We start from the raw sequence: 27,542 nt of genomic DNA on the forward strand, positions 1-27,542 counted from the left end.
TAAACCCGGGAGGCGGAGCTTGCAGTGAGCTGAGATCCGGCCACTGCACTCCAGCCTGGGCGACAGAGTAAGACTCCGTCTCAAAAAAAAAAAGAAAACATATACATGAGATACATGACAGCAAGTTTATACACCCAGAAATGTCAGTAGATTAAAAATCAAAGAAATAGGATGGCAGTACCAATGTCTCACAGCCCTCCAGAGGAGCTGTGGCTAGAGCCAAAGGTCAGAGTAAAATGTGGAAAATCACTGACAGACTGGCACCATGGGCAGGAAGCCTTGAAGGACTGGGTCAAGCAAAGGTAGAACTGGAGGGCAGGATGCCTGTTGAGAAGACCTGATCTAACTGTGGCTACACTGGAGACGCCCCCGGAGGAGTTATGGAGTGAAAGTTAAGGGACCTGAGCCGAAGGGTCCCAAGTCCAGGGGCTTATGAATAGGAACCAACTCTTCCTTGGTATTAAAGGGGCAGCCCTCTGGCCTGGTTGGGTGACTTTTATCCAACAGCCCTAGACCTCACCACTCACTACTGAACATATTTTTAAGGATCTCTTTAAATCTACACCTCTTTTTTAGAGGGCCCATTTCCTAGTGGAGGCAGTGCAGCACACCAAATAATGAAACAGTTGAATTCTGCTTCATCCATGTCTGCCAACCACAAGAATGGTAAAGATACTCACGTTCCACAAAGTACGAGCTGGCATCGATCTTCCAGATGATCTGGCCCCGATGAGAACCATTGACTCCACGGTTCTTATAGTCCAGAAAGTTTTCGGACAAGACCTCATCTGTATTGCCAGAGGAAGAAAGCAGAGCAGAGAAACATATCAGTTAACAGCATATTTAGGGGAATAAAAGAAAACAAGCAAAGGATACAAATGCTGCTTCCATCTCAACAGAAGAGAGTGCACCTGGAATCAGAGAGCAGGAAGCATCCCAAGACGCCATTGGGACCAAATGCTTTTTATGCAGGGATCTCCTCCCAACCCCATAGCACTCCTGGCAGGAGATCATCTAGCTGGTTTTGGAACACCTCCAGAAACAGAGAAATAATTACTGCTATTGCGGTTCACTTCACTTTTAAATAGCTCTTCCATGTGTGAAAGCTCAGTGTGAAAATCTTCCTTCTAAAGCTTCTATGAACCAATTTGAGACTGGGGGTGAGACATAAAGAAAGTTTCCATTTGGGGTCTAGTTCTCATGGACTCCACCTCGAATCATCTCTCCTCCCACCTGGGCATCACCACCATCCTACACATGGTCGCACCCATGAACTTATCCATCCATCCATCATGCACTCATGCATCCATTGTTCATTCAGCAGCTGAAATCCAACCATCTGCCAGATGCTGGGGAAGGTGCAGGGGCTGTGGTGTTGGGCAAAACCAGTATGGTCTCTTCTGAACCAAAGCTTACAAACAATTGAGAAGACAGAGTGTAAACACTAAGCAAAGGAATAAATGTTTGATTGTAACTTGTCATAAGAGATGGAAAGGAGGCCGGGCGCGGTGGCTCACACCTGTAATCCCAGCACTTTGAGAGGCCGAGGTGGGCAGATCACCTGAGGTCAGGAGTTTGAGACCAGCCTGGCCAACATGGTGAAACACCTGTTTCCACTTTAAAAGAAAAAAATTACAAAAATTAGCCAGGCGTGGTGGCAGGTACCTGTAATCTCAGGTATTTGGGAGGTTGAGGCAGGAGAATTGCTTGAACCTGGGAGGTGGAGGTTGCAGTGAACCGAGATCATGTCCAGCCTGTTTACAGAGCAAGACTCTGTCTCGTCAAAATAAAAAAAAAAAAAAAAGAAAGGAAAAGAACAGGGTGCTGTGATAGAGTGACAAGGAAGGAGGCCAAGGGGTGGGGTGGGGGGGTGGTTAGGAGGGCGCTGAGGGAGGAGACGAGGCCTGGGAGGAGCTCTGGGTGACTATGTGCTTTCATCTCTTGCTGTTGTTCTCTGCTCATCACTTTGCAACCCATCGACGTCCTCTTTAAAACCAGTGCCCAGAGAGAAATGCAGCATTCTTGGGAAGGACAGATCTGAGAATACCAAGCTGCCTGTCACCTTCTTGGTTCCAGACCCCCCACTTTCAGTGCAGACTAAGACATGGATATGACTTTTACCCTGATCTTCTACAGAGCCCTTGTAGTTTCCACTTCACCAGAAATAATTTGAGCTAGATGGATCTGAGGCTATGGGGAAAACCAAGTGTTGAGAGTCCAAATCCACTGTAGGGGCTGGAGGGACAACCTGGGCAAGGGCGCCCAAGGGCAGGCCCAGAGCCCCAGCTCTGCAGAGAGCCCTTCTCATGATTGCCCTTTTCTCTCCTGACACCCTGTGGTTCACATGCCGTATCTGGCTGGACTGAGAAAACAGGCAGAGATGAAGTGCAAAAAGCACTGAGTTTGAAGCCAAAGGGCCCAGCTCTTGAGGCCTTTTGTGTCATTTGCCAATAGTGTCACTTCTATAGTCTTTCCTTATCTGCAAAGTGGGGAGTAGTAATAACTTCAGTCTTACAGGGGAGCACTAAATGAGATAACTGCAAGCGTACTTGTAATCTGCTATGTGGATTGCACATTTTAGGCTGCCCCTTCTCTGGCAAAAAAATGACTGGGCAAATGAACACTCATTACTGATAAGAACTGTTTGTATCCTTTGGAAAATCACTTGTTTGCAAAATTTGCCTGTCTTTTTATTCACAGTGTGTGCTCACAGCCCTGTTTGGGTTACCAAGAAGATTGCGTAATACATCTTTTACAGTAATTGCCTCATTTCTGCAAAAAGGCGTAATATTTTGCTAGCTCCCTGGGTCTTCAGCACAGATATAACAAGTCTCACACCCAGGTAGAAATTTGCCTCATTATAGCAGTTCTCCAAGGGGTGGTATTTCCCTGAATTTCTCCACTCTGACCACCGGGATATTCCCTTTAATGGTCATTTATATGTCTATAAATCCCACCTATAATGGTGGGATTTATAGACAATAACACCTGGAAGAAGGATGTTCATTCATGCATGAGATAATGGGTATTGGGTACTTTGCTCTGTTCCAGACATTGTGCTAAACCCTGGGGATACACTGGTAAACAAGACACGGTCTGTGTTCTCAGGCAGTTTCTAATATATTTGGAGATTTATTCAAAAAAACAGGCAATTTCATTAGAATATAGAATGTACAAAAGGGGATTAATTATCAAGGAACCACAGGAACATGAATGAGAAAAGGATGAAGGGGAGGTAGGAAAAATCAGAAAAGGATGATGAGGATGGCAAAACACACACACACATACACACATTAATGAGAAAAACATATTTTGCTGTAGACATTTAAACACAATACATTTTAAAGGACTGGCCACTAGTCTTGGTAAGCATCCCCTTCCCTCACACTAACCATAACATTTAATCACAAATATCATGCAAGAAAAATAGAATAGTCTGTATTCTTGCCTGGGCCATCTGGGCTGAGAGGTCAAACCCTTCCCCAGAGGCATTTGTTACAAGTTGTTAGAAAAGTTACTAGTCTTTGCTTAGGAATCAAAATGCATTGACAGGGTCAGTTGCAGAAATCCAAAATCAGTCTACATATTTTATGCAGAAAGGGATTTAATGCAGGGAATTCAGGGCTGGAGAAGTGGACTCTAGGCAGGGCCTCTGGAATCAGGATAACTGCCTAAGTGGCTCTCCAACGAGGCTGATGCCTTTGTCTCACTCACAAGGGCTGCACTGGGACCTGCTGAATATGACTGCTCAGTACAGTCACTGCAATCTGGAGAGCAGAATGCTGCTGTCCAGGCCATGGCGGCTGCCTCTCCACCTGTGAAGACAGTGATCAGCCAGTGGCAAGCGGAGTAGGTCACTGCTTGCCCCCACCTCCACCGCCTGTTGGTGTCCAGGAAGCTGGAGAGTAGACTCAGGACACTGCTGCAGAAAAGCTCCATTTCTCAAGGCCATGCTTGTAGCAGCCACAGGCTCAAGAGCAGGATCCCCACATTTCACATATTCACCTTCCTGATCTTGCACAGGTGCAGCTAAATGAATCGAATTTGCATCCAGAACATGGTTGCACAGGAGTCTGGGAAATGTAAATTTAGAGGATCAGATTCTGCACTAGGGGAAGGCATAGGAGATGAGAGGAGAGAGGAGAGTAGAGGGGAGGAGACAGGAGGAGAGAGGAGAGGAGGGGAGGGGAAGGAAGGGGAGGGAAGGGGAGAGGAGAGGAGAGGAGAAGGGGGAGGGGAGGGGAGGAGAGAGGAGGGGAAAGGAGAACTGGAATGGATACTGTAGCCAAGCCACACTCTCCACATCAGTGTGGAATGGGTGCTCTGGGCTCTCTACCACGAGGCTGTTATTTTCTGCATTCTTGTTATGATGGAAGCCTCTTTGTGGGAGCAATATTACATCCCCTTTGAGGCAGGAAGCTTACATCTACCATTACTATGTGATCTTAGGCAGTTTATTTATCATTCACTACAAAATGGGGATTAAATACTATAAGTACCTACCTCAAAATCTTGTTGAAAGGATTCCTTGAGTTAATACAGCTAGTGATCTTAGACCAGTGTCCAACATCTAATAAGCAGCTATTTCTGCTTAGAATCTGGACTAAAAATAGGGCCCTCTATTGCTATTCCCTGTGATACTTACTATGTAAAACCATTAATAATAACTTGAAGCACTAGCTCACATCAGTACGGTTTAAGATTTTTGTCATCGTACATTTTGTACAGAACATGTAGAGATCAGTTCCTCAAGAAAAGATTATATTTTCTGAGTGGTATGCATTTCCTCTGGTGTGTAGAATCCTACCACCTGCTCCTCATTTTATAATAGAGGAAGGAAAAGGATCTTTGTGGATTATTAAAATTTTAATCAGAAAGTTCTAATGAAGCTTACAGAAACAGACATACCTAAGAAACAAGTAATATATTTTCTCTTGATTTGTCTTCAAAATAAAAATTGTAGCTGTGGTTTCCATGCCACAAGCTATAATAGAAGTGTGGATAACAAACACGCTATTGCTGTTAGGAGTGGAATAAGCAAGTGAGCCTATAACTGATTAAAAGAGAGAATCAGTATACTACCCAGGTCTCCTACACCCATCAGAAAAAATATATGGCTTCCATTTTCAGAGTAATTCATGCTTTCTGACAACCAAATCTTGGGAAAAAATCTCCGAGGATTCTCCCACTGTGGCTGGACCATGACTTCACTAAATAATGGGACAGGGCCGGGTGCGGTGGCTTACTCCTTTAATCCCAGGAGTTTGGGAGGCTGAGGTGGGTGGATCACCTGAGGTCAGGAGTTTGAGACCAGCCTGGCCAACATGATGAAACCCCATCTCTACTAAAAGCAGAAAAATCAGCCAGGGGTGGTGGGGCATGCCTGTAATCCCAGCTACTTGAGAGGCTGAGTCAGAAGAATCGCTTGAACCTCGGAGGCAGAGGTTGCAGTGAGCTGGGATCAGGCCATTGTACTCCAGCCTGGGCAACAGAGCGAGACTCCATCTCAAAATAATGATGATGATGATAATAATAATAATGGGACGGGAGATATGGGGAGAATCTACTTGCCTTTCTTACTACTAAGCCAATGATGTAGAAGCTCCATTCTCTTGTAGAAGCAGGGACTCTAAGCATAAAGTGATAGAGGAGCTCCTAAAAATCGATACCACTGTCTCCCCTTCTGTGGCCTTTCCTTCACATTGTTTCTTTGGACACACGAATTCTGTTTGTGCCTTAACTGAGAAATACAGCTTCTGCTCTTCTAGATTCTAATAGGGTGCCTGATGTAAAGGAAAAACTTTAATTCTTCAAGAGTTGGGTTCCATAAATCAGCAGCCACACTTCACCCTCTACATTCAGGTATCTTCCCCCTCTTATGGCAGAACAGTCCTATTTGCTTTGAGAGCTCTAGAAGTCCTACCATGCTGAAAGCATCACAACCCTGGCCTCCGCTGGACATTTGATGGCACACTGATGTGCCATGGCCCATACCCAACACTGCACCACAGTGCTGTGCTACTCCTGTGGCAGCATGCGTCTTGAGCAAGGGGAGGCAGCTGTGCGACTGTGGGAGCCACTGACTCGACATCTCCTCATTCATGAAATGACAGATGAGATGAAATCACTGTCTCTACATTTCTCGGCCTAGATCTCTGATTTGATCTCTGGCAAAGCACGACAAATGTGGAAGATAAGCTACTAAGGACTTACACATTATTGACTTTTAAGATTCACAGACAATTTCGGATTTGGAAGTTATTTTTGAAATGCTATGCCATTGAAAGTGTTGGCATTTTGCATTACATAACTTCACAGTTATATATGTGTAGCTACAATGAGAATAACAAACTGTCAAATTAAGGTTCTAGAATGATGAGTTGTGGTTACTTTTATCTCAGTCAAAATGTCATGTTAACACCAGATCTTATTCATTCATGGAGTTTCGTAATACCTGATACAGCTACCCACCCCCTCCTCTATCTCCTTCTTCTTTTGTTCTCTCCAGTCTCCTGGTTGTCCTGCCTCTTCACCACCTCCTCCTCTTCTGTTTGAGTTCCTCGTCTGCCTCTCCCCTGCCCCTCTCTCACTGTGACTATCTGGTGCTCTCTTTCTGTAAACAGCACTAGAGTTAGCTTATCCACCCCCAAGATGTCTGTTACCCCAAATCTACAACCCTAGCTTGGATCCCTGGCTGAGCTTCAGACCGATTCATTCATTCACTGTGGACGCACGTCCCTCAGGTGTTCCACACTCAGTAATTCCATCTTGAGCTCATTACCTTCTCCCCAAACAGGCTTCTCTTCCAGTGGGTCCCTAACTTGAGGAATAGCATCAGCACTCATCAGCTGCGGGAAGATGCCCTTGTAAGGAGTTGACTCAAAACTAGATCTGGGCTGGGCATGGTGGCTCATGCCTGTAATCTCAGCATTTTGGGAGGCTGAGGCTGAAGGATCACTTGAGCCTAGGAGTTTGAGCCTGGGCAATATAATGAGACTCTATCTCAATAAAAAACCAAACCAAAACAAACCAAAAAACAAACCAAAACCACAACCAAATCAAACCAAACCAAAACCCTAGATTCAGAACCTAAACCTAATTACCTCAAGTGCTAAACAAAAAACATTCACGGTGAAGGTCAGAATGGGTGGGAGGGGACTGTGGCAACACTGAGGGTCACAGGCCAGCCTAGGGAGGGTGCAGATGCTTAACTCCAGCTGATTAGAACCATGTGGTATCACAGGCTTAGGCTGCCAAATTGGAGGCTTTTGTGAAAGAAGCTAGAAAGTTGGGTTTCAACTTGAAACTTCTACATTTTAAGTGTGGATAATCAATCAAATTTAAAACAAAACAATGTAAATGAAACAAAATATGCAGCCAGGGGCAGTGGCTCACACCTGTAATCCCAGCACTATGGGAAGCTGAGGTGGGTGTATCACCTGAGGTTGGGGGTTTGAGACCAGCCTGACCAACATGGAGAAACCCCATCTCTACTAAAAATACAAAACTAGCCAGGTGTGGTGGCACATGCCTGTAATCCCAGCTACTTGGGAGGCTGAGGCAGGAGAATCACTTGAACCCGGGAGGCAGAGGTTGCGGTGAGCCGAGATCATGCACCACCACACTCCAGCCTGGGCAACAAGATTGAAACTCTGTCTCAAAAAAAAAAAAAAAAAAAAAAATGCTCATTGGGCTGTTATTTTGCAATCTCTGTTCTTGACGGATAGTATCTACTTTTATTCAAGAACAATTTTTGTTTTTCAGAAACAAATTGAATTTTAACTTTTGGAAATCCAGTTTAGCTAGTCACAGCTATTTGTGTAAAACTTTCAACAATGTATGCATCTCCATCTTTACATTAATGTGTGTGTTATAAACATACTAACCAAGCTGATGGAAAAACCTTTAAGAGACCCAAGAATATTTCCCTGAGAACTAGTTAGTCAGATAAGATCCCCTTTATTTTATCAGAAAAACTGTCCAGGTTGTAAACTACTCATAACAATCCATTACTTTGTGTGATGTTAAATCCGGTGTTGTGTGTCTGAATGTGCAAATGTTGCAGAGCACAGCCTGAAGGCAGAAGGCCTGGCCTCGGATGGACCTGCTGTTGAATCTGTTGGCTCTTGTGGCCTTCCAGCAATTATAACTTGACTTTTGGGTAAACACATCAATTTCCATGACAGCTGATTCTGTCACATAAAGTAGATGAAATACATTTTTCATTTAAATTGGTTTTCATAATTACAAGATTTTCAAAACCAATCCATGGGAATGGTGAAACTTTCATAAAAATAATTGCCTCAGCATCCAACTTATTTGCATAACTTGTTTTGTTTGCAAAGACTTGAGAAAATTCACATAGAACAATTTCTTCTGGTGAACTTTCCACTTTGGCACTTTCAAAATTTTGAATAAATCTCCACCTAAAGTAAGGCAAGTCAGCTTTCTCCAGCACCATGCCTGTATGCCTGTATGTATAATCCCAGGTTGTCTGTTGAATACAAAGCAGTAAGAATGTTGGAAGAGCTGGTGAAGATTACGCTGGAAACTGAAGTGAAATGACCTCCATGTAGGTGTGCTTACATGGGTTGGGCATATGGTATTACTTTGTCTTGTAAGCACATAGATTTAAAAACAGGCTTTGATATTAATTTATTCACAAGTAGAAGAGCTTCTATAGTTGCAAATGATAATGATGTTTGTGTTTAACCACACCTCACTCTGCTATATCTCATGGTTTTCTTTCATGGAATAGAGATGGCAAGAGAGGCCTTATTATCCATTTTGCAGAAAAACAAAGTCATGCAATAGTGGTCTTCAGCGTGTTAGAATCTGGCATATAACACAGTTGCTTGTATATTTTAATTATATTGTAGGTTTATTAAAACGTGACAGCATATGTAAAAGTGAATTATGAACAATACACTTGGCACATTCTACTCACCAATGAGGTACATGCCAATCCAGTCCCCAGCGTCCACTTCCTCCTTTATGTCCCAGTGGATGATCAGGTCCTGAGAGTGCCCGATGGAGTAGTAGGAGCTGCTGACCATGAGCGTGGAGCGGCTGTCCGAGGTGACCAGGTCGGTGTCGCTGGTGGAGCGGGGAATGGTGACGCCATCATGGGGGCCGCCCCTGAGGTCCATGTTGTGGAACTGGTCGGGATTGTAGCTGTATCGGAGCGGCTCCTTGCACCGGCGTCGGCTCTGGGAGTTTCTAGAAGGAGACGCCATGGCGGCCAGGCTTAAAAACCTGTTCTGGTACAGATTCTGTGGGAGCAAAGAGACAGTGAGCAGGGTCAGGGCACACCGGCCACTCAGTTGCTGTCATCACAGGAAAATGAAATATGTGCCGCGAGACACGCGCCGTGAGTGAGCTGCCCTGCTGGGCAGATCTGAAACATGACATAGAGCATCTTCCTCGTGACAAAGGCTGCAGCTCTGGGTTCACACAGGGACAGCAAGAACAAAAACACGAGTGCACCAGGGTGTCCTGCGTTTCCGTGCTCTGTTGGAGTCTCTGCCTCTCCTGGCTCTAACCCACTTGATACCAGAAGGACTGGGATGTGTAGAATGACCCTGAAGGTGTGACTATTCCTCAACCAAACACCATCCCTCGAGTTCTCCAACGTCAATTACATTGGATCTGATTTGATCCTTCTTTAAGGCAAACGATGATTATCATTATTAACCTCTGAGTGATCCCTGCAGCATTCAGGTCCCTACACACAGCCCAAAATTAGAAGTGGTCCCTGCTGGGTGAGGCAGTCACTCCTCTATTTACAATCTTTCACTCTACAGAATGCCTTCGGGCTGTATGAAGTTTCTATGAAGGATTTCAAACATCCTAATACGCTTTGAACACTACGATTTTCAATAAAATCCAATCTCAGAGGACTGTATCTCCCTTGGAGCCAGTGTTAGTGTAGAAAACATGGATGAGAAAAAGATGCATTTTTATATTGTTTACAACTTTGAGCACTTAAAATGAGCCAAGCTGATGCAGAGCAATAACTCGTTTTGGGCACAGATAGCTTTGAAAACACAGAAAGACAGGCAGCAAATAGAACTCACGCAGAGGATTTGTTTTTGAAACAAGCAGGGGTGATTCTGACTTCATCCAAGTGTACTAAAATTACGTTTAAATGAACATTTTTGGGGGGTCCTGGTTATTGAAGTTCATGTTGTTCCATATGTAGTTTTCAAGAAGAGAAGATTAAGGCCTAAAAAAGTGTTGACTCATGAAGTTTAGATCCCAGGAACTGTAACTTATTATGCACCTAATCAAATGCAAATTATTGACTTTTTGTTTACCAGCCATGATGAGCAGACTACGGCAACAGTGTACTCTTTCAGTTACATCAACATAGTTAGTGGTAATTTAGGCCTGCACTTTTTCCATCCTCCAAGACCAGGATGTTGTAAAAAGTCTATTAGCCTGAGAAAGCACAGTGTTGGCATTCTGAGTCTTGGTCCTCTATGGCCATGGGCCAGGCAGGCCCTTTCACTCATCTGTGTCTCCTGTTTGGAATTCCTTTGGTCCTACTGGTGGTGGCTGTAGAATTATGATCGGCAGGCAAGCCAGACTGCAAAAAGCATCTCATCACCCTACTGGGACCATATTTCTTATTTTTTCAAAATGCTTGTCACTATAGCAGTATGAAAATAGATGGACCATGGTGTTGCCTGGAAACCATCCCTTCTCTCAGGAACACAGGCAAAGCGCTGAAGACCAGGGAAGCAGGAACCACCCACCTATCTCAAGTCACCATGGCTATTCTGGGCAGTTTACGGAGGATCTTAGTAAACTGACACCCCTCCAGGAGGCGCTGACCAGAGACCTTTGTAAAATCCCCAAAACAGAAAGGCTGCTGTTTGTTTAGTTTGTTTAGTTCCCACATACCTTAAGTGGACTAATACCATGTTATAGTATTACAGAGATTCAAAATAATTGTGAGTTAGACCATAATCAAAGCTGAGGCAACACCTACCAGCCTCCCAGTTGTGGGTCTATCCCTGGACATTTAATCTTTCTGGACCTCGGTTTCCTCCTCTGTAAATGGGCTGTTGTCAGAATTTAATGAGACAGTGCAAGTCAAGTTCTTAGTATAGTATGTGCTCAATAAATAAAAATCTCCTGCTAAGATACTACTGGTAATGCTTTAGGAAGGAAACCTCACTGAGACATAGGGCGTGGGCACTCAGCCAGGCTCCGTCACTGAACAGGCTTCCTTCACGCCACCCCAGAGTCCTCACTCTTAAGTTCATGCATTAAATTCAAGAAACCCTCAGGTTTTCTTACAAAATCAAAGTACCAAGGGTTAAACAGCCTAGTGTATTTGTAAAGGTGCTCTATAGACTGGTGTTCAGGGCAGAGGCTCCTTTATTTGTAAGGTTTACAACTGAGTAGGATATTTTTGCATTAATGATGAAGAGCCTAAGATAAAGATTTTTATGTACGTGGTTTCCATCAGGGCCCCAAAAGGATTATAGGGTGTTTCTCTTTTGCTGAAGACAACAATTCTGCTATTGCATTTTTACTAAAATCCCCTGGAAACTAGAGAACTCTCCTGAAACTGTCAAATTACGCCAGTGATCACTGTCCACACGGCGAGAGCAAAGGTAGAGAAGGGAACATTAGTCAAAGAAGACATTTGTCAGCAATTACTGGATTGGAACGATGACATTTGCCCAGGATAAGCAGGACAGTCTCAAAGCTGTCCCTTGCACCCCACCCTCTCCCACCACCCTGTCTTTGCACACATCCTCCCCATTCCTACTTGCAGGCAGGATCTGCACTTCTGCGTCAAAATTATGCTCCAGCACCAACTCTGCTGTAACCGCTCCTTGCCTTCTTCCCATTTCCAAGAGTGGAACTTTCTGCTCTGTGATGCACAGGAATCCCATTCCCCTGCAGGGATTCTTAGGTACTGTTGCTAGTTGATCTGTCCACATTCACTCCTACACTGTGAAGTTTTCTCCTCTGTATATCCCCTGTACCTTGCATAATTCCTGGCACGAAAAACCCCCAAAGCTTTAATTTATAGAAATTATTTTATTCAATGATATCCCTTCTTGTTCCAGAAAGGGTTTAAGATGGCTTATAAAAATAGATAAAATGGCCGGGAGCGATGGTTCAGGCCTGTAATCCCAAAACTTTGGGAAGCTGAGGCAGGCGGATCACCTGAGGTCAGACGTTCAAGACCAGCCTGGCCAGCATGGTGAAACCCTATCTCTACTAAAAGTACAAAAATTAGCCAGGCATGGTGGCGGGTGCCTGTAATCCCAGCTACTTGGGAGGTTGACGCAGGAAAATCGCTAGAACCTGGGAGGCGGATGTTGCAGTGAACCAAGATTGTGCCACTGCACTCCTGGGCAACAAGAGTGAGACCCTGTCTCAAAAAAAGAAAAAGAAAAAATACAGAAAGGCATGATAATTTAGTAGTAGATGGTACATAGAGAGAAGAAAATAAAGATATGAACACAAAGCTATGTAGGAAGGAGGTGAACTTAAAATTATATTCCATCATGTCCAAAACAGGTGTTTTTATTAAAGACTCACAACAGCTGCTCCTTTTTATTTTTAATTTCCCAGCTTTATTGAGGTATAATTGACAAATATAATTGCATGATTTTAAGGTGTATGATGTGAAGATTATATAGACAGAAATATATAATATATATTACGTACAATACGTAAGTATATATATTTCACTGTATATAGTGAAACATATATTTTATTTTATATATATATATATATAGTGAAATGATTACCACAATCAGGTTAGTTAGCACATCCATCCCTCACCTAGTTACCCCATTTTTATTTTATTTTGTTTTGGTTTGTGGTGAGCACATTTGAGCAAATGTCAACAGTTGCTTCTTGAACATAGCAGGTGGATAGAGCTGATTGCTCAACATGCAATTCCTTTGTGGCTATGTTTCTCCCAGGCATTCACAAGTGTTTCTAGCATATACTATAGACTCATCAGGCTGGAAGAAGCAATTTTAATCATTCTCTCTTCACATCTGAACTGTGGGAGATAGATGAAGCTCTGTCCTGTTTTTAAATAGCCCTGGATAAAAGGCCACTCTCTTCCTAGACAGTGATTCCAATGTCTTACAACTCCGCCATTCTTCCTAACCTCTAAAGCAGATCTCCCCAACAGGAGACCTCCTTTCTTTTTCCTCTCTGCAAAGGGTGGCCCTCCCGATCTCTGTATGTATGGGAAATCAGTGGATATCACTAAATTTCTCCCAGCCTTTTCTCCAGCTCACTAATAACTCAAATATCTTTCGTCTTCTTTTCTCTTTGGTGATAAACAATAGGAACTGATAGGAGGACCACAAGAATATCAGCAATAGTTTTGGTAACACTGTAATTTTCCAGCTATTGGTTGTAATCACGTGTCCCTAGTTACGGACTATGTCAAGCATAGATTTTAGTTGAGCCTTGAAAAAGTGGGTCTGATGAGTGAGCCCCTGAGAACAATTTAAATACACTGTACAAACTGCCCTGCTTTATAGGGAGAAAATACCATCTGCTGTTTTTTTTTTCTTCTTCCTATTTGTAGCAGAGGACCCACCGATACTGTGTTTATTTGTTTTGCTTTCCAACTTAAACCACATCGTAATTGTTGAAATGTTTTGAATTAAGTGATATGCTCTTTGTTGTTTTTCTTTTTTTCTTAATCTTGGAACAGGCCTTGTGGGTTTAATATGTTTTAAGATATTCTCATGGAGTATAGCATATTAACAAAAATAAAACCTGTAAAAAAACCAGAATCTTAAAAGCAGAAAATCATCACTTCTAGGGATGGAACATGTTATTATGCATCAATTTTTTTTTTTTTTTAAGAACCTGGAGACAAAATATTCTGCTCCGTCAGTTTCTATCTAACTAAGTCATTAATAGCGTTTCTGTCTTGCAATATAAAGCCGTGAGTGAGTGCCATCTCAGAAATGAAAAGAAAGCAGACAAAGGCATGCCTATAATAGAGTAAATGACTCTTAAAAATTGCCTCTACACCAAGGAATCAAAAATTGTAAGTGAAATACACAGCCCTTGAAGGAAGCTTCATTAAAGTATATATGATGAGGTTATAGAAACTGGCATTATTTAGTTGGAAGAAAGAACGTAATACTTTTTTAGTCCATGAGCAGATTTTACTTTGATCAAGAAGACGCCTGCAGCTTCTTGCTCAAAGCTATCCTGCACTCGGCTTTGTTATGACACCAGGAGGGTAATGGAACTTAAAAAAAAAAAAAATCAAAACTTGTCTTTTTCTACAAAGGATTTGAGAAAATTTACAACCCAAGAAATGTATAATAGAATAGGAAAATACAAAACAGACAGAAATCAGGAAGTAGCAATACGACGGAAGACAAAAATAAAATAATTCTGAGCATTTGCTCTATGCAGCGGAATTTTGTATATCTCATTAAAATACTATCAAGGCCAGGCATGATGACTTATGCCTGTAATCCCAGCACTTTGGGAGGCTGAGATGGGCAGATCACCTGAGGTCAGGAGTTCGAGACCAGCCTGGGCAACATGGCAAAACCTTGTCTCTACTAAAAATACAAAATTAGCCAGGCGTGGTGTCACATGCCTGTAATCCCAGCTACTTGGGTGGCTGAGGCAGGAGAATAACTTGAACCCAGGAGGCAGAGGTTGCAGTGAGCTCAGATCACGCCATTGAACTCCAGCCTGGGCAACAAGAGCGAAACTTCATCTCAAAAAAAAAAAAAAAAATAGCTGGGCATGGTGATGGGTGCCTGTAATCACAGCTGCTGAGGCTGAGGCAGGGAGAATCGCTTGAACCCGGGAGGCAGAGGTTGCAGTGAGCTGAGATCATACACTGCACTCCGTGACAGAATGAGACTCTGTCCCTCCCCAAACAACAACAACAACAGTATCAAGTTTCACTATTCTCAGGTTGCTAGAAAACCCAGCTCAGAATGGTTAATAAAAATTCTGAGGTCATCCATGCGTGGCAGGAAATGGGGATTTGAGCCTGTGTATGGACAATAAGAGGGCACTTTTATCATTCTTAAGCATTCTCTCCAAATTATAAAACAGAAGGACAGAGTTGCAGTAATTGAGATTCAGATACTTCTCTGAGCATCTTGGCAGCCAAGAAGATAAAAGGAAAGCTTAGTTCTTATGATCAGAATACAAGGACTTTTTTCTTCCTCCAAGTTCTTAACAAAATGTTTCATCTTAGACTTTCTGTAGGAAACACAATGAAATGTGGTGAGTAAGATCTTAAGAGATTTTTAATCACGATTATAGTGGCAGATTCCTGGTACAAGGCTTTGACAAAAGCCAAGGTCATCGCAGGAAGAGAGTTCTTCAGGGACTTAGCGACTGTGCTGTGTTGCTTTCTGACCACATTCCGAAGTCTACCTGGCTTAGTCACTTCCAGGGGAAGCTTATACCCTGAAGCTTCCACCCTGAACTCAGTGACTGTTCTCAGTCCTGCAGCTTCCTCTCTGGCCTCAATGGAGATTTCCATCAGAGCCTGAATGAGATGTTCTGTCTAAAACTGCCTTACCTGTCAACTTATTTTCTGTCATTCCCCTCTACTTAGAAGGCAGGCACCAAGACAGCAGCCCGGCCTAGCAACTTCAGGTCTGCATTTCCAGCAAAAGTAGTGCCTGGTGGCTGGGCGCACTGGCTCACACCTGTAATCCCAGCACTTTGGGAGGCTGAGGCAGGCATATCACCTGAGGTCAGGAGTTGGAGACCAGCCTGGTCAACATGGTGAAACCCTGTCTCTACTAAAAATACAAAAAAATTAGCCGTGTGTGGTGGCACATGCCTGTAATCCCAGCTACTTGGGAGGCTGAGGCAGGAGAATGGCATGAACCCGGGAGGCGGAGCTTTCAGTGAGCAGAGATTGGGCCACTGCACTCCAGCCTGGGCAACAGAGGGAGACTCCATCTCAAAAAATAAAAATAAAAATAAAAATAAAGAAAAGTAGTGCCTGGCAAGAACATAGATGATGCTCAGTAAATACTTTGTTGAGGCTGTATGCTGTGGCTCACGCCTGTAATCCCAACACTTTGGGAGGCTGAGGCAGGCATATCACCTGAGGTCAGGAGTTGGAGACCAGCCTGGTCAACATGGTGAAACCCTGTCTCTACTAAAAATACAAAAAAATTAGCCGTGTGTGGTGGCACATGCCTGTAATCCCAGCTACGCCGGGAGGTTGAATCAGGAGAATCGCTTGAACCAGGGAGGCAGAGGCTGCAGTGAGCTAAGATTGAGCCACTGCACTCCAGCCTGGGTGACAGAGCGAGACTCCATATCAAAAAATAAATAAATAAATAAATAAATAACTGTGTTGAGTGAATGAATGCATGTGTGGGTAATGTGTGGGCTGGGGGGCACCTGGACATGGGGCTCTGCTCCTTGAGCTCAGGAACTCTTCTAAGCACTTATTTTGCCTTAAGCACAAGGCTTGGTGCCCAGAATTGCTCGAGTTGAGTTCCTGGTTCCTGGACTGCATTGGGGTGGGTCAGGTGTCCGGATGCAGGACCAGCATAGAAGCACCAGGAATCCCTGAGGCAGCACAGGAGAAGTGGGGATGGCTTGGGCCGGGGGGTTCGGAGACAAGGCCAGGGCAGCTTTATCCAGAGCTCTACTCGCTGCTGGGCCCTGCTGGTCCTAACAGTCTAAAAGCAGAAACCTCCTACCCAACCCAATGGCAGGCACAAGAGATCACAAACATCACTGCAGCCCACGCATTTCCTCTGAGTCACCACTGTTAAGGAAAACAATTTGTTAGGCTAAAAATAAGGGCTCCACCTTTCTGGGAATTGCCTTCATCACCTGTCAAATAAGAAGAAAGTGTTGGGATGAGATTAAATACTGCCCCTGGGTCCCCCTCTCTCTCTCGCATCCTGAGATTTGAGTGCTGCTTACCCATTTGTACCTCTGCTTGGGAACTGCTGTGTATGAGGGATGTTGTGGGACTGGGGCGGGTATAGGGGCTGTGAGGTGGTCCTGACCCGCTGTCAGGCATAAGGGAGTAGAGTGGGAGGTGGCTGATAAGCCACCATCTCTATCTAACTCTTCAGCTCCCAGACACCTGTTCCTGAAACCTGTGCCTAAATTTGTGTTTTCAGCCTCAAAGCCATGTGCTAAAAAAGCTTTCTTTTGTGTTGGCCATTGTGTGGAAGAATATAACAGAATTACATAAACTAAATTGTGTGGGCTTCTTTTCTTTGAAAAAGAAATAAAATCCCACTCGTTGCTGGCTGAAAGGGAACATTAGGGGGAGAAAATTTTAATAAGCAAATCAAGGCAAGCCAGATAATATCCACATAGGAAGTCATGATTTAAAATACAAGGAACTTGTTAAAATGACAGCCAGACACATTATTTTAGGAACACATGATGGCTTATCGCACATAAAAAAAAAGACCCACCAATAAGTGTAAGAGTGAACATCCCCTCCCACTTTTGACTCTGCAGCCCTTTGATGGCAGGTGCGGGGGGTCGGGGAGTGGGGTGGTCTTTGCTCCTTGTCGCTCACACGCCATTCTCACTCACACATAAGAGAAAGCAGCCGGAGACCAGGCTCCAGGAGGGGCATTAGAACAGACCTTTCACTGCTTTGCTCAAGTCTGGAATTGCTTGGTGCAGCTCTGGGCTATTTGGGAGGTTTATGTTTGGAGGTGTTCAGCAGCGAAGTTGCTGAAATCTGGGCGATTTGTATGGGCAGAGGAATGGGCAGGGGACTGTGGGCATGGGAGAGGGAGGAAGGTGGCAGGCAGGAAGGCCTCATCCGGTTAGCTGGGGCAAATTCCTGTTCATAATACTTAGCACTTCCTCTGGTTTACACAGAAAGGAAAGGTGAGAAGTGGTATTCCTGTGTGTGTGTGTGTGTGTTGTGTGTGTGTGTGTGTGTGTGTGTGTAAGACACAGAGACAGAATGAATGGGAACTTACAGATGTGAGAAAGAGACCCATTTTTCCCTTCTCAATGCTAGGAAATACCGTTTCTTCCTCAGGAAGGCACTAGCCTGATTGAAAGAGGAAACATTTCCTCTTTACCTACTGATACCTGCAGAGGAAAAGGATGTGTGTTCACCTCCCAGAACCATAGTGTGGCTCCAGGGGCCGAAGGTGCCCGACTCCAGGGGCCCTGTGGACCATACAGGAAAGAAAGGGAGGTGGAGCTGCTGTGAGCTGGCCATATCATCCTCCCGGGGCGGCCCTGAGCCGGGCATTTGTGGGGAGCCCCCATGATGACTTCAGCCTCACTCCACCCTGAGCCCAGCAGGGCGTGTGCTGTGCTGAGTAGGGTGACTGTGTCTCTTCCCATAACCAGGGCACCACCACCTGCTTGGCTAAAGTCTAGTCTCCAAAAGTTAACCTACAATACTGTGAATCACACAGGATCCCACAGTGACAATCATGGGAGGGTTCTGGGCCAGCCCCTCCTCTTATTCACTGGGAAGCTGAAGCCTGAGAAGGGCAGCTGCCTGCCCTGACCATGCAGCAGGGGAGCAGCAGGGCCCCAAGTGGACCTTGAGACTACCCCAGGCCTGTTAGCTGCCTCATCCATTGCCTGGGCTGCCTGGCTTGGGAGGGAGCCTCAGGCTTGTTGAGAGCGTAAGCCAGTGTGTGTTTTCCTCCTCCATTCATGGTTGTGTCCTCATTTGCCTGCTATGAGGTGATAGGGCCAGATAGGGATTACAGTTCTAAGAAATATACTTAGGAGGGTTTCAGATGCAGCACTGAGTTTGTATCCTCATTGAAATTAATACTCAAAATCATGTTATTTGTTGTGGAGGCTCAAGGTGCTGTAAAGATGCTCTCTTTTAAATTCTTATATCCCCTGGGTGGTTGGACCCAGCATAGTTGGGTTTATTTTTAAGTAAATCCTGTCATTGGTCTTCTTCCCTCCTTTTTTTATTTTTGACAGAGTTTCCTCTCTTGTTGCCTAGGCTGAAGACAATGGTGCGATCTCAGCTCACTGTAACCTCTGCCTCCCAGGTTCAAGAGATTCTCCTGCCCCAGCCTCCCAAGTAGCTGGGATTACAGGCGCGTGTCACCATGCCTGGATAATTTTTTTGTATTTTTAGTAGAGACTGGGTTTCACCGTGTTGGCCAGTCTGGTCTTGAACTCCTGACCTCAAGTGATCCACCTGCCTTGGCCTCCCAAAGAGCTGGGATTACAGGTGTGAGCCACCGCACCTGACCTCTTCTTTCTTTCTTTAGCCCAATCAATCAGGAAATGTGGATGGAGTCTTTAGTGTGTACTAGGCCTTGTGCTAAGTGCTGAGTATGGATACAGAGAGGACTTAAACAGTGCTCATAGCCTCGGAGAGTTTGGTACAGGAGGCAGACATTTAAGCAGTCAACTGTGACACAATGGTGAGGGCAATGATGGGGTGGTGGGGACGGTCCTGCCTAGGAGGGACAGAGATGCTGGGACTACTTTCCCAGATAGGAGGACATGGAAGCTGGACCTGGAAGGAAGGGGCAAGATCTGAAGGAAATCCAATCTAAGCAGAAGGAACTTCTCGTGTAAAAGCATGTCTTTACTAAAAGCATGCCGAGCTTCCAGATTCAGCAGAGCTCCGCTTAGCTGCCTGCCAGACAGTGTTGGGGGCAGCTGGAAGTATGCGAAAGGGGTCTCCCATGGCACACCAAGAAATAAGACCTCCTCCATTGGAGGGCGGGGGCCACGGAGATTTTGTTCACCTTAGAAACTTCACACTGCAGCAATGCGGGGGACAGCAAGGCGGACAGAGCTGCTGTGTCTTGGGGAGCCCAAGTACAGCTCTCCTGAATGCCAAGGTCTACATGCAAGGAGAAGCTTTATTGATCAAGTGGACCCTCAAGTCTAAACAAGGGGCACCTTGGCAGAAGTTACTGCCGAAGTAGCAGGGGTGGCTCCTGGGCAGGTGTGGGGACAGTGTGCAGCTCTCACCTCAGTGTGGGAGGTCATCGCACCTGCTTTTCCAGATCACCCATCAGGCCAGAGGAAGGCCCCATCTTGGACTGCAGCTCTGATAAGCATGCCAGTCATTGGGGTTATGAACCATAATGCCCATCATCAGTACCCAGTGGGGTTGAACCAGCAGCAGCAGCACTTTCCTATTGTGATCAAAGTGCCCCGGATGAACATGGCCATGTCTGATATAAATTCAGTGTTGGTGTCTCATAGCATTTAGGAGAGCAACTTAGAGCAGTGATGAAGAGTAAAGCAGGCATGGCCGTTAGCAATACAAAGGCATCTCTCTCTCCTACATTTCATACCTATACTGGCAATACAAAGGCATCTCTCGCTCCTTCCACATTTCATACCTATCCTTCTTCCACCCTTGAAGGGAGACAAAGCCAGTTCGTATCTCAGATGGGGCCACAGGTAGCACGTTCCTTCCCAGGTTCCTTCCCTGTCATCACTCTGCCCACTCTTGTGCTCTTTCTAGCTCTGTCACTCAGTTCCAGTTCTGACTGCCACACACCTTAGCCACACCAGGCTGCACCATCTCAGCACCAGGCTGAGAAAGGAGGACTGGCAGAGGTGGTTTACATCAAGAGATTCCTATTGGAAGAGGAAGGAAATAAGGAAGAACTGGCAGTATATGTATACGAAAGGCCTATCTGTAGTGATTTAGGATAGAATGGGGGAATTGAAAGGATAAGGAGGAGAATTAACCCACCAAGCTCCATCAAGCTGTCAACATTGATGGGAGAAAGAAATCACGAAGGGGCAAAGACAAAGCCTTGCTTTTCAAGTGAGCCACAGCAGAATGGACACTTGTCTAACAGAGTAAGAGCTCCATGGGGAAAAGTCCAGCAGCATCAAGATATCCCTGTGATCAAAACCAGCAAATCAGGTGGCCTAGATGAGTGTCATATTGCTTTATTAGCAATTATTCAGGGGAATGGTAAAAGAAAGGAACAACTCTATTTTGAAAACAAAAAAAAAAATGGGATATGATACTCAGCTCTGACAGCAATGGAGGAATGATCACTAAGACTCTGTGATGTGGGCTGGGAGTGTGGAGAAATCGCCTCAGTCCAAAGTTTCACTGGGTTCTAGAAAAACGTTAAAAGAAAAGGGACACTTAGCTACTACAATCTCTTAAACGTCTCAGGTGACACTTACCGCTGAAATTCTTTAACATATTTAACAGAAAGTCTCTCCTGCCATTTTCCACACAACTAACCTTTCTGATTTTTCAGAGCTAAACGGAAGGGACAACAATTGAGGCAGCTTGGAAACTTTTTTTTTTTTGTCTTTTTCTCAGTTATGCTGAAGGACTAAACTTGGAACCTTTGAACTCATGGACAGAAGCTATAGTCTGCTGTGGGATTTTGGACAGTATTTTCAATTTTACAGATGAGGGAAAAGGCATGGTTTTCATGCAGTCCATCTCTTTTGCTTGGATGCCTGTGACCATCTCCTGAACTTGTCTCTGATATATCAAAGATGCACCAAAGATACACCAAAGATACTGGGAAGGTACCAGCCCCACTGCCTCTCCCACCGATTCTGGCCTCGTGGAATCTTTGCTCAACAGTGTGATATAGGTTCACATTAAATTCCATGAGATAAACAGTTTAATTGGTGCTACCTCCTTGACTCTCTGCAGCAATCATCAGATGGCAAACCAATGATTATCATCTCACTAAGACATTTTTCACTTGTAAGCTGATGCTTAAGACATCTCTGGCCTCAAGGATACAGTAATGTATTCAAGGGCACTCACTGCCATTTCCACTGGTAGCAAGACAAGCCGTCTATGTCCAGACTCATAGAAACTCAGAAGTCTCAATGATCTGGATATTTTAGAATTTCCTTTTTATTTGAGGCTTGAATTAATTATTCAGATAACATCTCTAATTTTCCATTTTACCTTGTATGCGGAAAACAGCAGAGATTAGTGTGTGGTCTCACTCCAGAGAATAAGAGCTGTGAAAGGAGCCTTGAGATGCGGGGTGGCAGACAGAGCCTGCACCACATGCACAGTGGTGGCCACGGAGACCAGCTCATTCACGCTGCTCCGCTCAGGCTTTCTACAAAGCTCCAAGAGATGAAGTACTAAAAGGAAAGTGAGAAAATGAAGGTAATTTGGGTTTTTCCAAGAGGAAATATCAGTTGTGAGGAAGCCAGAGCCACAGGTACATGCTAACGAGTCTTAATACCCACATACTCCAAGACTTGGGTTTTACTCTTTGCAAAGGACAGGTCTCATTGCCATTGGTCATCAGAGATAAAGTCATCATGTCAGTGCTTCAATTATGATCCCCAGTCGGAGACTGGCATAAGACTACTGCTTTATTAATACTACTTGGAGGCAGTTAGAAGCACACTTCGGGGGACTATAAACTGCTAAGGGTGCATTTCTCAGCAGGGCTTCATTTATTTATTCAGTCAACAAATGTACATGCCAAACCCTGGAAAATGAACTGAAATAGAAATGATGGCATCTGCCCTGGAGAGTCAGGACTTATTCGTGTGAAAATTTAATAACTCCAAATATTCTGTGGAGTTTTCCATACCTAATTGCCAAAATGAGGTTATTAGAAGAAAGCACCACTGCCCAGAGAGAGTGGGGTGAATATTCCGGACAGGGAGAGAATGGTGCACTCTATTCCAACTAGAATATAAAAAAGGTACCAGGGCACATACTCTAAGTCCTATCTAATCTAAATTGTTTTTTTCCTATTTTTCCCCAGAGACAGGGTCTCACTCTGTCACCCTGGCTGGAGTTCAGTGGTGCCACTAAAGCTCACGGCAACCTCAAATTCCTGGCTCAAGCTATCCTTCTGCCTCAGCCTTTTGAGTAGTTGGGACCACAGTCATGTACTACCATGCCTGATTAAGTAATAAAAATGTTTTTGTAGAGACAGGTCTCTCTATGTTGCCCAGACTGGTCTTCAACTCCTGGCCTCCAATAATCCTCCTGCTTTGGCCACCCAAAGTGCTGGGAGCACAGGCGTGAGCCACGATACCTGACCCAATTTAGTTTTTTTTTAAGAAAAATCACTATGTTGTTTTCTAGTGACTCCACTGTATATGTGTTTAAATTGCCGTCTTATAAACACACTGGAGAAGAATTCTTAGAGCCAAACCCAATGCAGCTGTATTTCTCAGTCTTAGAGTGTCCATCAAAATCTGGGCAGTAATTTTCATCTCAATTACAGGAACAGAGGAGGCATGATGGATCCTTGCTGTGACTGGTGCCTGGACATCCCTGCAAACCACCAAGGAGAATGGCTCCTTCTGAGTGTGCCTGAACCACTCCTCTCCTTGGCTCCCACTCTGAGTACTATCCCTAGAGAATACTGGCCACACACATCCACATAAGACATGTTCCACATAGTCTTTGCTTTGCAGCATGCAAAAACAATCTGAAAGATGATAAAAAGCAATTTTCATAATTAATGAATTTCCACCTGCTGATTAGGAAGTGTTAGAAATAAATAAACAAGAGTAATTGTGGCATTTTGGCAAGGGTTCCAACTTAAGGACTGAAATGTGCCCTTGCTCTGATTGTATCTAATTCAGTTCAATTGAACAAACATCCATTGAATATCTGTTTGTAAAGCTCTGGGCTAGCTGTTGTTCAGCATATGATCTCTGTTCTCAGGTCAAAACAACTGAGGCACAAAAAGCTGAATGCATGAGATGAAAACAAAATTACAAATAAAACAGCCTTCCTTCTGGAGATTCTAATTCAATAGGCTGGGTGGGGCCCATGCAGCTATATTTTACCAAGCATCAGCTCAGCCTGGTTCTGACCAGCAGGCAGGCACTCAGAAGGAGGCCATCACTGTCTCTAATTGGTGGCTGTCACAAAAAGCTGCAAAGAGGAGGTATAGTCACCTTGAGATATTTCAACAACAACTGCATGTTAAGTGTCTTGAAGGCACAGGTCAGACTTGGGCAAGTGGAGGACAGAGAAGGGGGATGTTTCCAGCAAGGAGCAGAGCTGTGGAAGCCACAAAGTGCACCCTGAATGGCTGGCCCTCTTGAGAGATGTCAAGAAGAACGTTGGAACAGTTCATTTCTAAATGAACTCCTCAGCCTTACTTTTTTCCATTAGTTCACATTTGGCCTCATTTCTCAATCCAGAATGATGCAAAGGAACCATAAACCTGAATTGAGACAAACAAAAGTGACAAGGATAAATTTTCGTTGGACATCAGAGCACCAGGGATGAGAGAGGAGAGAGGAGGGCTCATGTTTCAAGCTGAGGCTTCCGCAGCTGCGTCCACAGCTGCGCCGGCAAGTTCAGAGTTGAACATTCATGAGTGCGTGTTTATCATGAACCAGGGGCCTCAATGTCACCACTAGAATGACACACCATAGCCCTTCCTGGGCATCAAGAAAGGCTGAGCCACACTCTGCAAATTCCAAAGGCATGAGAGAGGTCCAGAGTCAGGACTTTTGAGGAAAATCAGTCCATGCTAAAAATTTGAAAAAATACAGAAAATTAAGAAAAAACAGCAAGCCCCCATAACTACGTAACATAGAGACTACCAGAATGATTATGCAGAAAGATTTCCTTCATTTTGCCTTCATGTGTTTTGCAAGATAGTTGGGACCACACATTTTTGTATTCTGCTTTTTTAAATCCTTAACTATTACAGTAGAAGAATTCCTCTTATGTGATTAAAAATATATCACAAAATTATTTCAATAACCATAACGTTTTAACACATGGATATTTATAATAATAATTAGCAAGGTAATTCTATTTTTGTAAATTTAGGTTGCTCTAATTTTTCTCCATTATAAGTAATGCTAATTAAGCAGGCATGACCATGGGCCAATGAAAAATATCTAAGTCAAAAGCAGCAATTTGTCTATAGATCTGAGTTTTTAAAAGATGATTAAAAACAATATGTCAATGTCATAGATGCCATTACTTTTGGAAAACAGTCTATTGCATCTTTCTCTGTTTATCTGGTGTGAGTATAAATGGGCTTACAATGAACAGGCTCCCTTACCAAAGTGATATAGGAATTACTGCTTAGAGCTATGAGACTGAGAGATAGTGGGATATAAACAAAGGTCTCTTCGAAGGTCTTTAAAGGAGCTGGAAAATACGGAGGTCATGCAGATGTTCCACTGCTGCCACCAGCCCTCCTCCACCACTCCTCCCCTCCCCCTTGGGCCTCCTGCCTCCCTGCCCTCTGGTCTTGTCTTCATTCTAGGGGAAGGCTCCCTCCACGAGCAGGCTAATCTAGGTCCCGGGGAGCGGGACCTTCTTCGTCTTCAATATTGGTGTCCACATCGAGGATGGCATGACAGTGGAACATCCCTGAACATAAAGATGGGGAGAGTGAAAGGAAAATCATCTCAGGACTTTAAAATCACTAAAGTCACAGGGAAAATTCATGCTGGGAATTATCTTGGGCCAACCTGCCTCCTATTCTATTCCTAAATAAGATAGCTACAAAGATAAAAAAGCCATATACCTCCCTCACAATTATAAAATCTCTATATACCTCCCTCACAATTATAAAAATGATATATACCTCCCTCCCTCCCTCTCTCACAAAAGGAAGTGCCTTGTGGACAAATAACAGGCAGAACTCAAAGTCATCCCTCTGCTCACACAAGACAATGCATATCTGATTTTTTTTTTTTTTGCCCTATTGTTTCACTAAGCCAGACTAAGGCATACGTGACTATTCCTGTAAATTGTGTATTCAGTGAAAAGTTAATCAGAAACTCAAAAGAATGTAACCGTTTTTTTCTTATCTGCCTTTGACCTGGAAGCCCCCTCCCCACTTGGAGTTGTCCTGCTTTCCGGACTGAATCAATGTACATCTTACATATTGTATAATGTACGTTTTACGTATATAGATTGAAGTCTCATGTCTCCCTAAAATGTATAAAACCAAGCTGTTCCCTGACCACCTTGGCTTATGTTGTTAGGACCTCCTGAGGCTGCGTCACGGGTGCATCCTTAACCTTGGCAAAATAAACTTTCTAAATTGATTGAGACCCATCTCAGATACTTTTTGGTTTATGGGGACAAAAGCCTTTGAAGTCAGACTGACCTGGGCTTAAACTCTCTTCTACCTGCTGCGCAATCCTGACCAATGACTAAGTTCTCCCAGTGTCAGCAGGTTCAATCAAGTAAGGCCTGACCCCTTCAGGAAATGTTGCTACAGCCACAAAACTGGAAGCTGGGACTACGATGGCGACCGCGGAGTCAAGTATTAGCCAGGTGAATAATCTGCTTTTTTCTGACTGCATCCAGTGAGACTGGGGGGGAGCTAGTTTTACAGCAACAGTGGCAGCTGATTCCCCAGGACTTCTGGAAGGCTCCTGGGAGGCTGAGTCACTTCGCCTCTCTCTGCCAAGGAAGTGCTATCTTACAAACACCCTCCCTCTCTCATCCTCCTCCCCTCCCTCCACGGGAGCAGCTGGTTGCAGGACTATTGCCATTGTCTTGGAGATCTTCCCTGTTGTGGTCACCTGTGTGGATGTACATGTTGCTCTTAAAGCCAGTTAGTGGACATGCCAAAGGCACCAGAGGTCCTAGGAGATGTAGCACCATTTTTCCTTTTGCGAGTGAGCAGCTCAAAGTGCTTGGAAAACAGTGGATTTCACTGAGAGGTTTCCACTGCAATGCACATGAGACTGCCCCTGCAGCAGCAGTACCCAAACTTTTTGGCACGAGGGATTGATTTCAAGGAAGACAATCTTTCCAAGGACAGTGTGTGGTGGGGGGTGTTTTCAGGATGAAGCTGTTCCACCCCAGTTCATCAGGCATTACTTATGTTCTCAAAAGGATCATGCAACCTAGATCCCTCAGATGCGCAGTTCACAATAGGGTTCATGCTGAAACCTAGTATGAAAATCTAATGTCGCTGCTTATCTGATGGGAGGTGGTGCTCAGGTGGTAATGCTTGCTTGCTGCCACTCACCTCCTGCTGTGTGACCCAGTTTTTAACAGGCCATAAGCTGGTACCAGTCTGTGCCCTAGGGGTTGAGGACCTCTGCCCTAAGGGTTTAAAGGTTATATAATGCACTAAAATTAAAGTTTCTAATTAAAAAAACAAAATCCTACCACCACACTAGAGGCTGTCGTCAGATCTGGAGCACTCCTTTAGGCATGTGATGCCAACGGTTGAGGACTGAAGCTACAAGTAATGGCGCGTTATTTGATACACGTATCTGAGGCAGCAAAATAGGGTCTGGAGCCAGGGAACCTAAGGTTGTTTCATGCCGACTTCCTAGAACTAAATTGAAAGGAAAATACTAACTTTCCAGGCTTAAGTAACAAAAGGACCAGAGGCTATTCCCTTTGACCTTTTCTGTACTGCAGATGGGAAACTGGCTGTTCGCAGCCAATCAGACTGATTGCAGGCTACCACTTCAGATACAGGAGGCGAGCATGAAGTGGCCAACAGGAAACCTCTAGGAGGTATTTGAACCCAAGAAGATTCTGTATTCGGGCCCTTGAACCGCTGCTCAGGTCCGCTCCCGCACTATAGATTGTTCTTTTGTTCTTTTCTCTCTCCTCTCCTCTCCTCTCCTCTCCTCTCCTC

General features: G+C 44.4%; 1 protein-coding gene across 4 annotated transcripts in view; it reads right to left on the minus strand.

Annotated features, from left to right (window-relative positions):
• The window catches only part of HECW1 (HECT, C2 and WW domain containing E3 ubiquitin protein ligase 1), a 469,289-nt gene that overhangs the window by 254,937 nt on the left and 186,810 nt on the right, over nt 1-27,542 (minus strand). For 3 of the 4 annotated variants that reach the window (XM_011958796.1, XM_011958795.1, XM_011958794.1), the window contains 2 exons: nt 8,948-9,272; nt 681-788 (listed from right to left, as the gene is read on the minus strand). In XM_011958796.1, coding sequence (XP_011814186.1) covers nt 681-788; nt 8,948-9,272 — 433 coding nt within the window. Of the gene's footprint in view, nt 1-680; nt 789-8,947; nt 9,273-11,609; nt 11,628-27,542 lie in introns of those variants that run through there. The other variant, XM_011958797.1, reaches the window with a different exon arrangement.

The sequence above is a fragment of the Colobus angolensis genome, unplaced genomic scaffold (genome assembly GCF_000951035.1).
Source record: "Colobus angolensis palliatus isolate OR3802 unplaced genomic scaffold, Cang.pa_1.0 Scaffold475, whole genome shotgun sequence".
Classification (NCBI taxonomy): Eukaryota; Metazoa; Chordata; class Mammalia; order Primates; family Cercopithecidae; genus Colobus; species Colobus angolensis.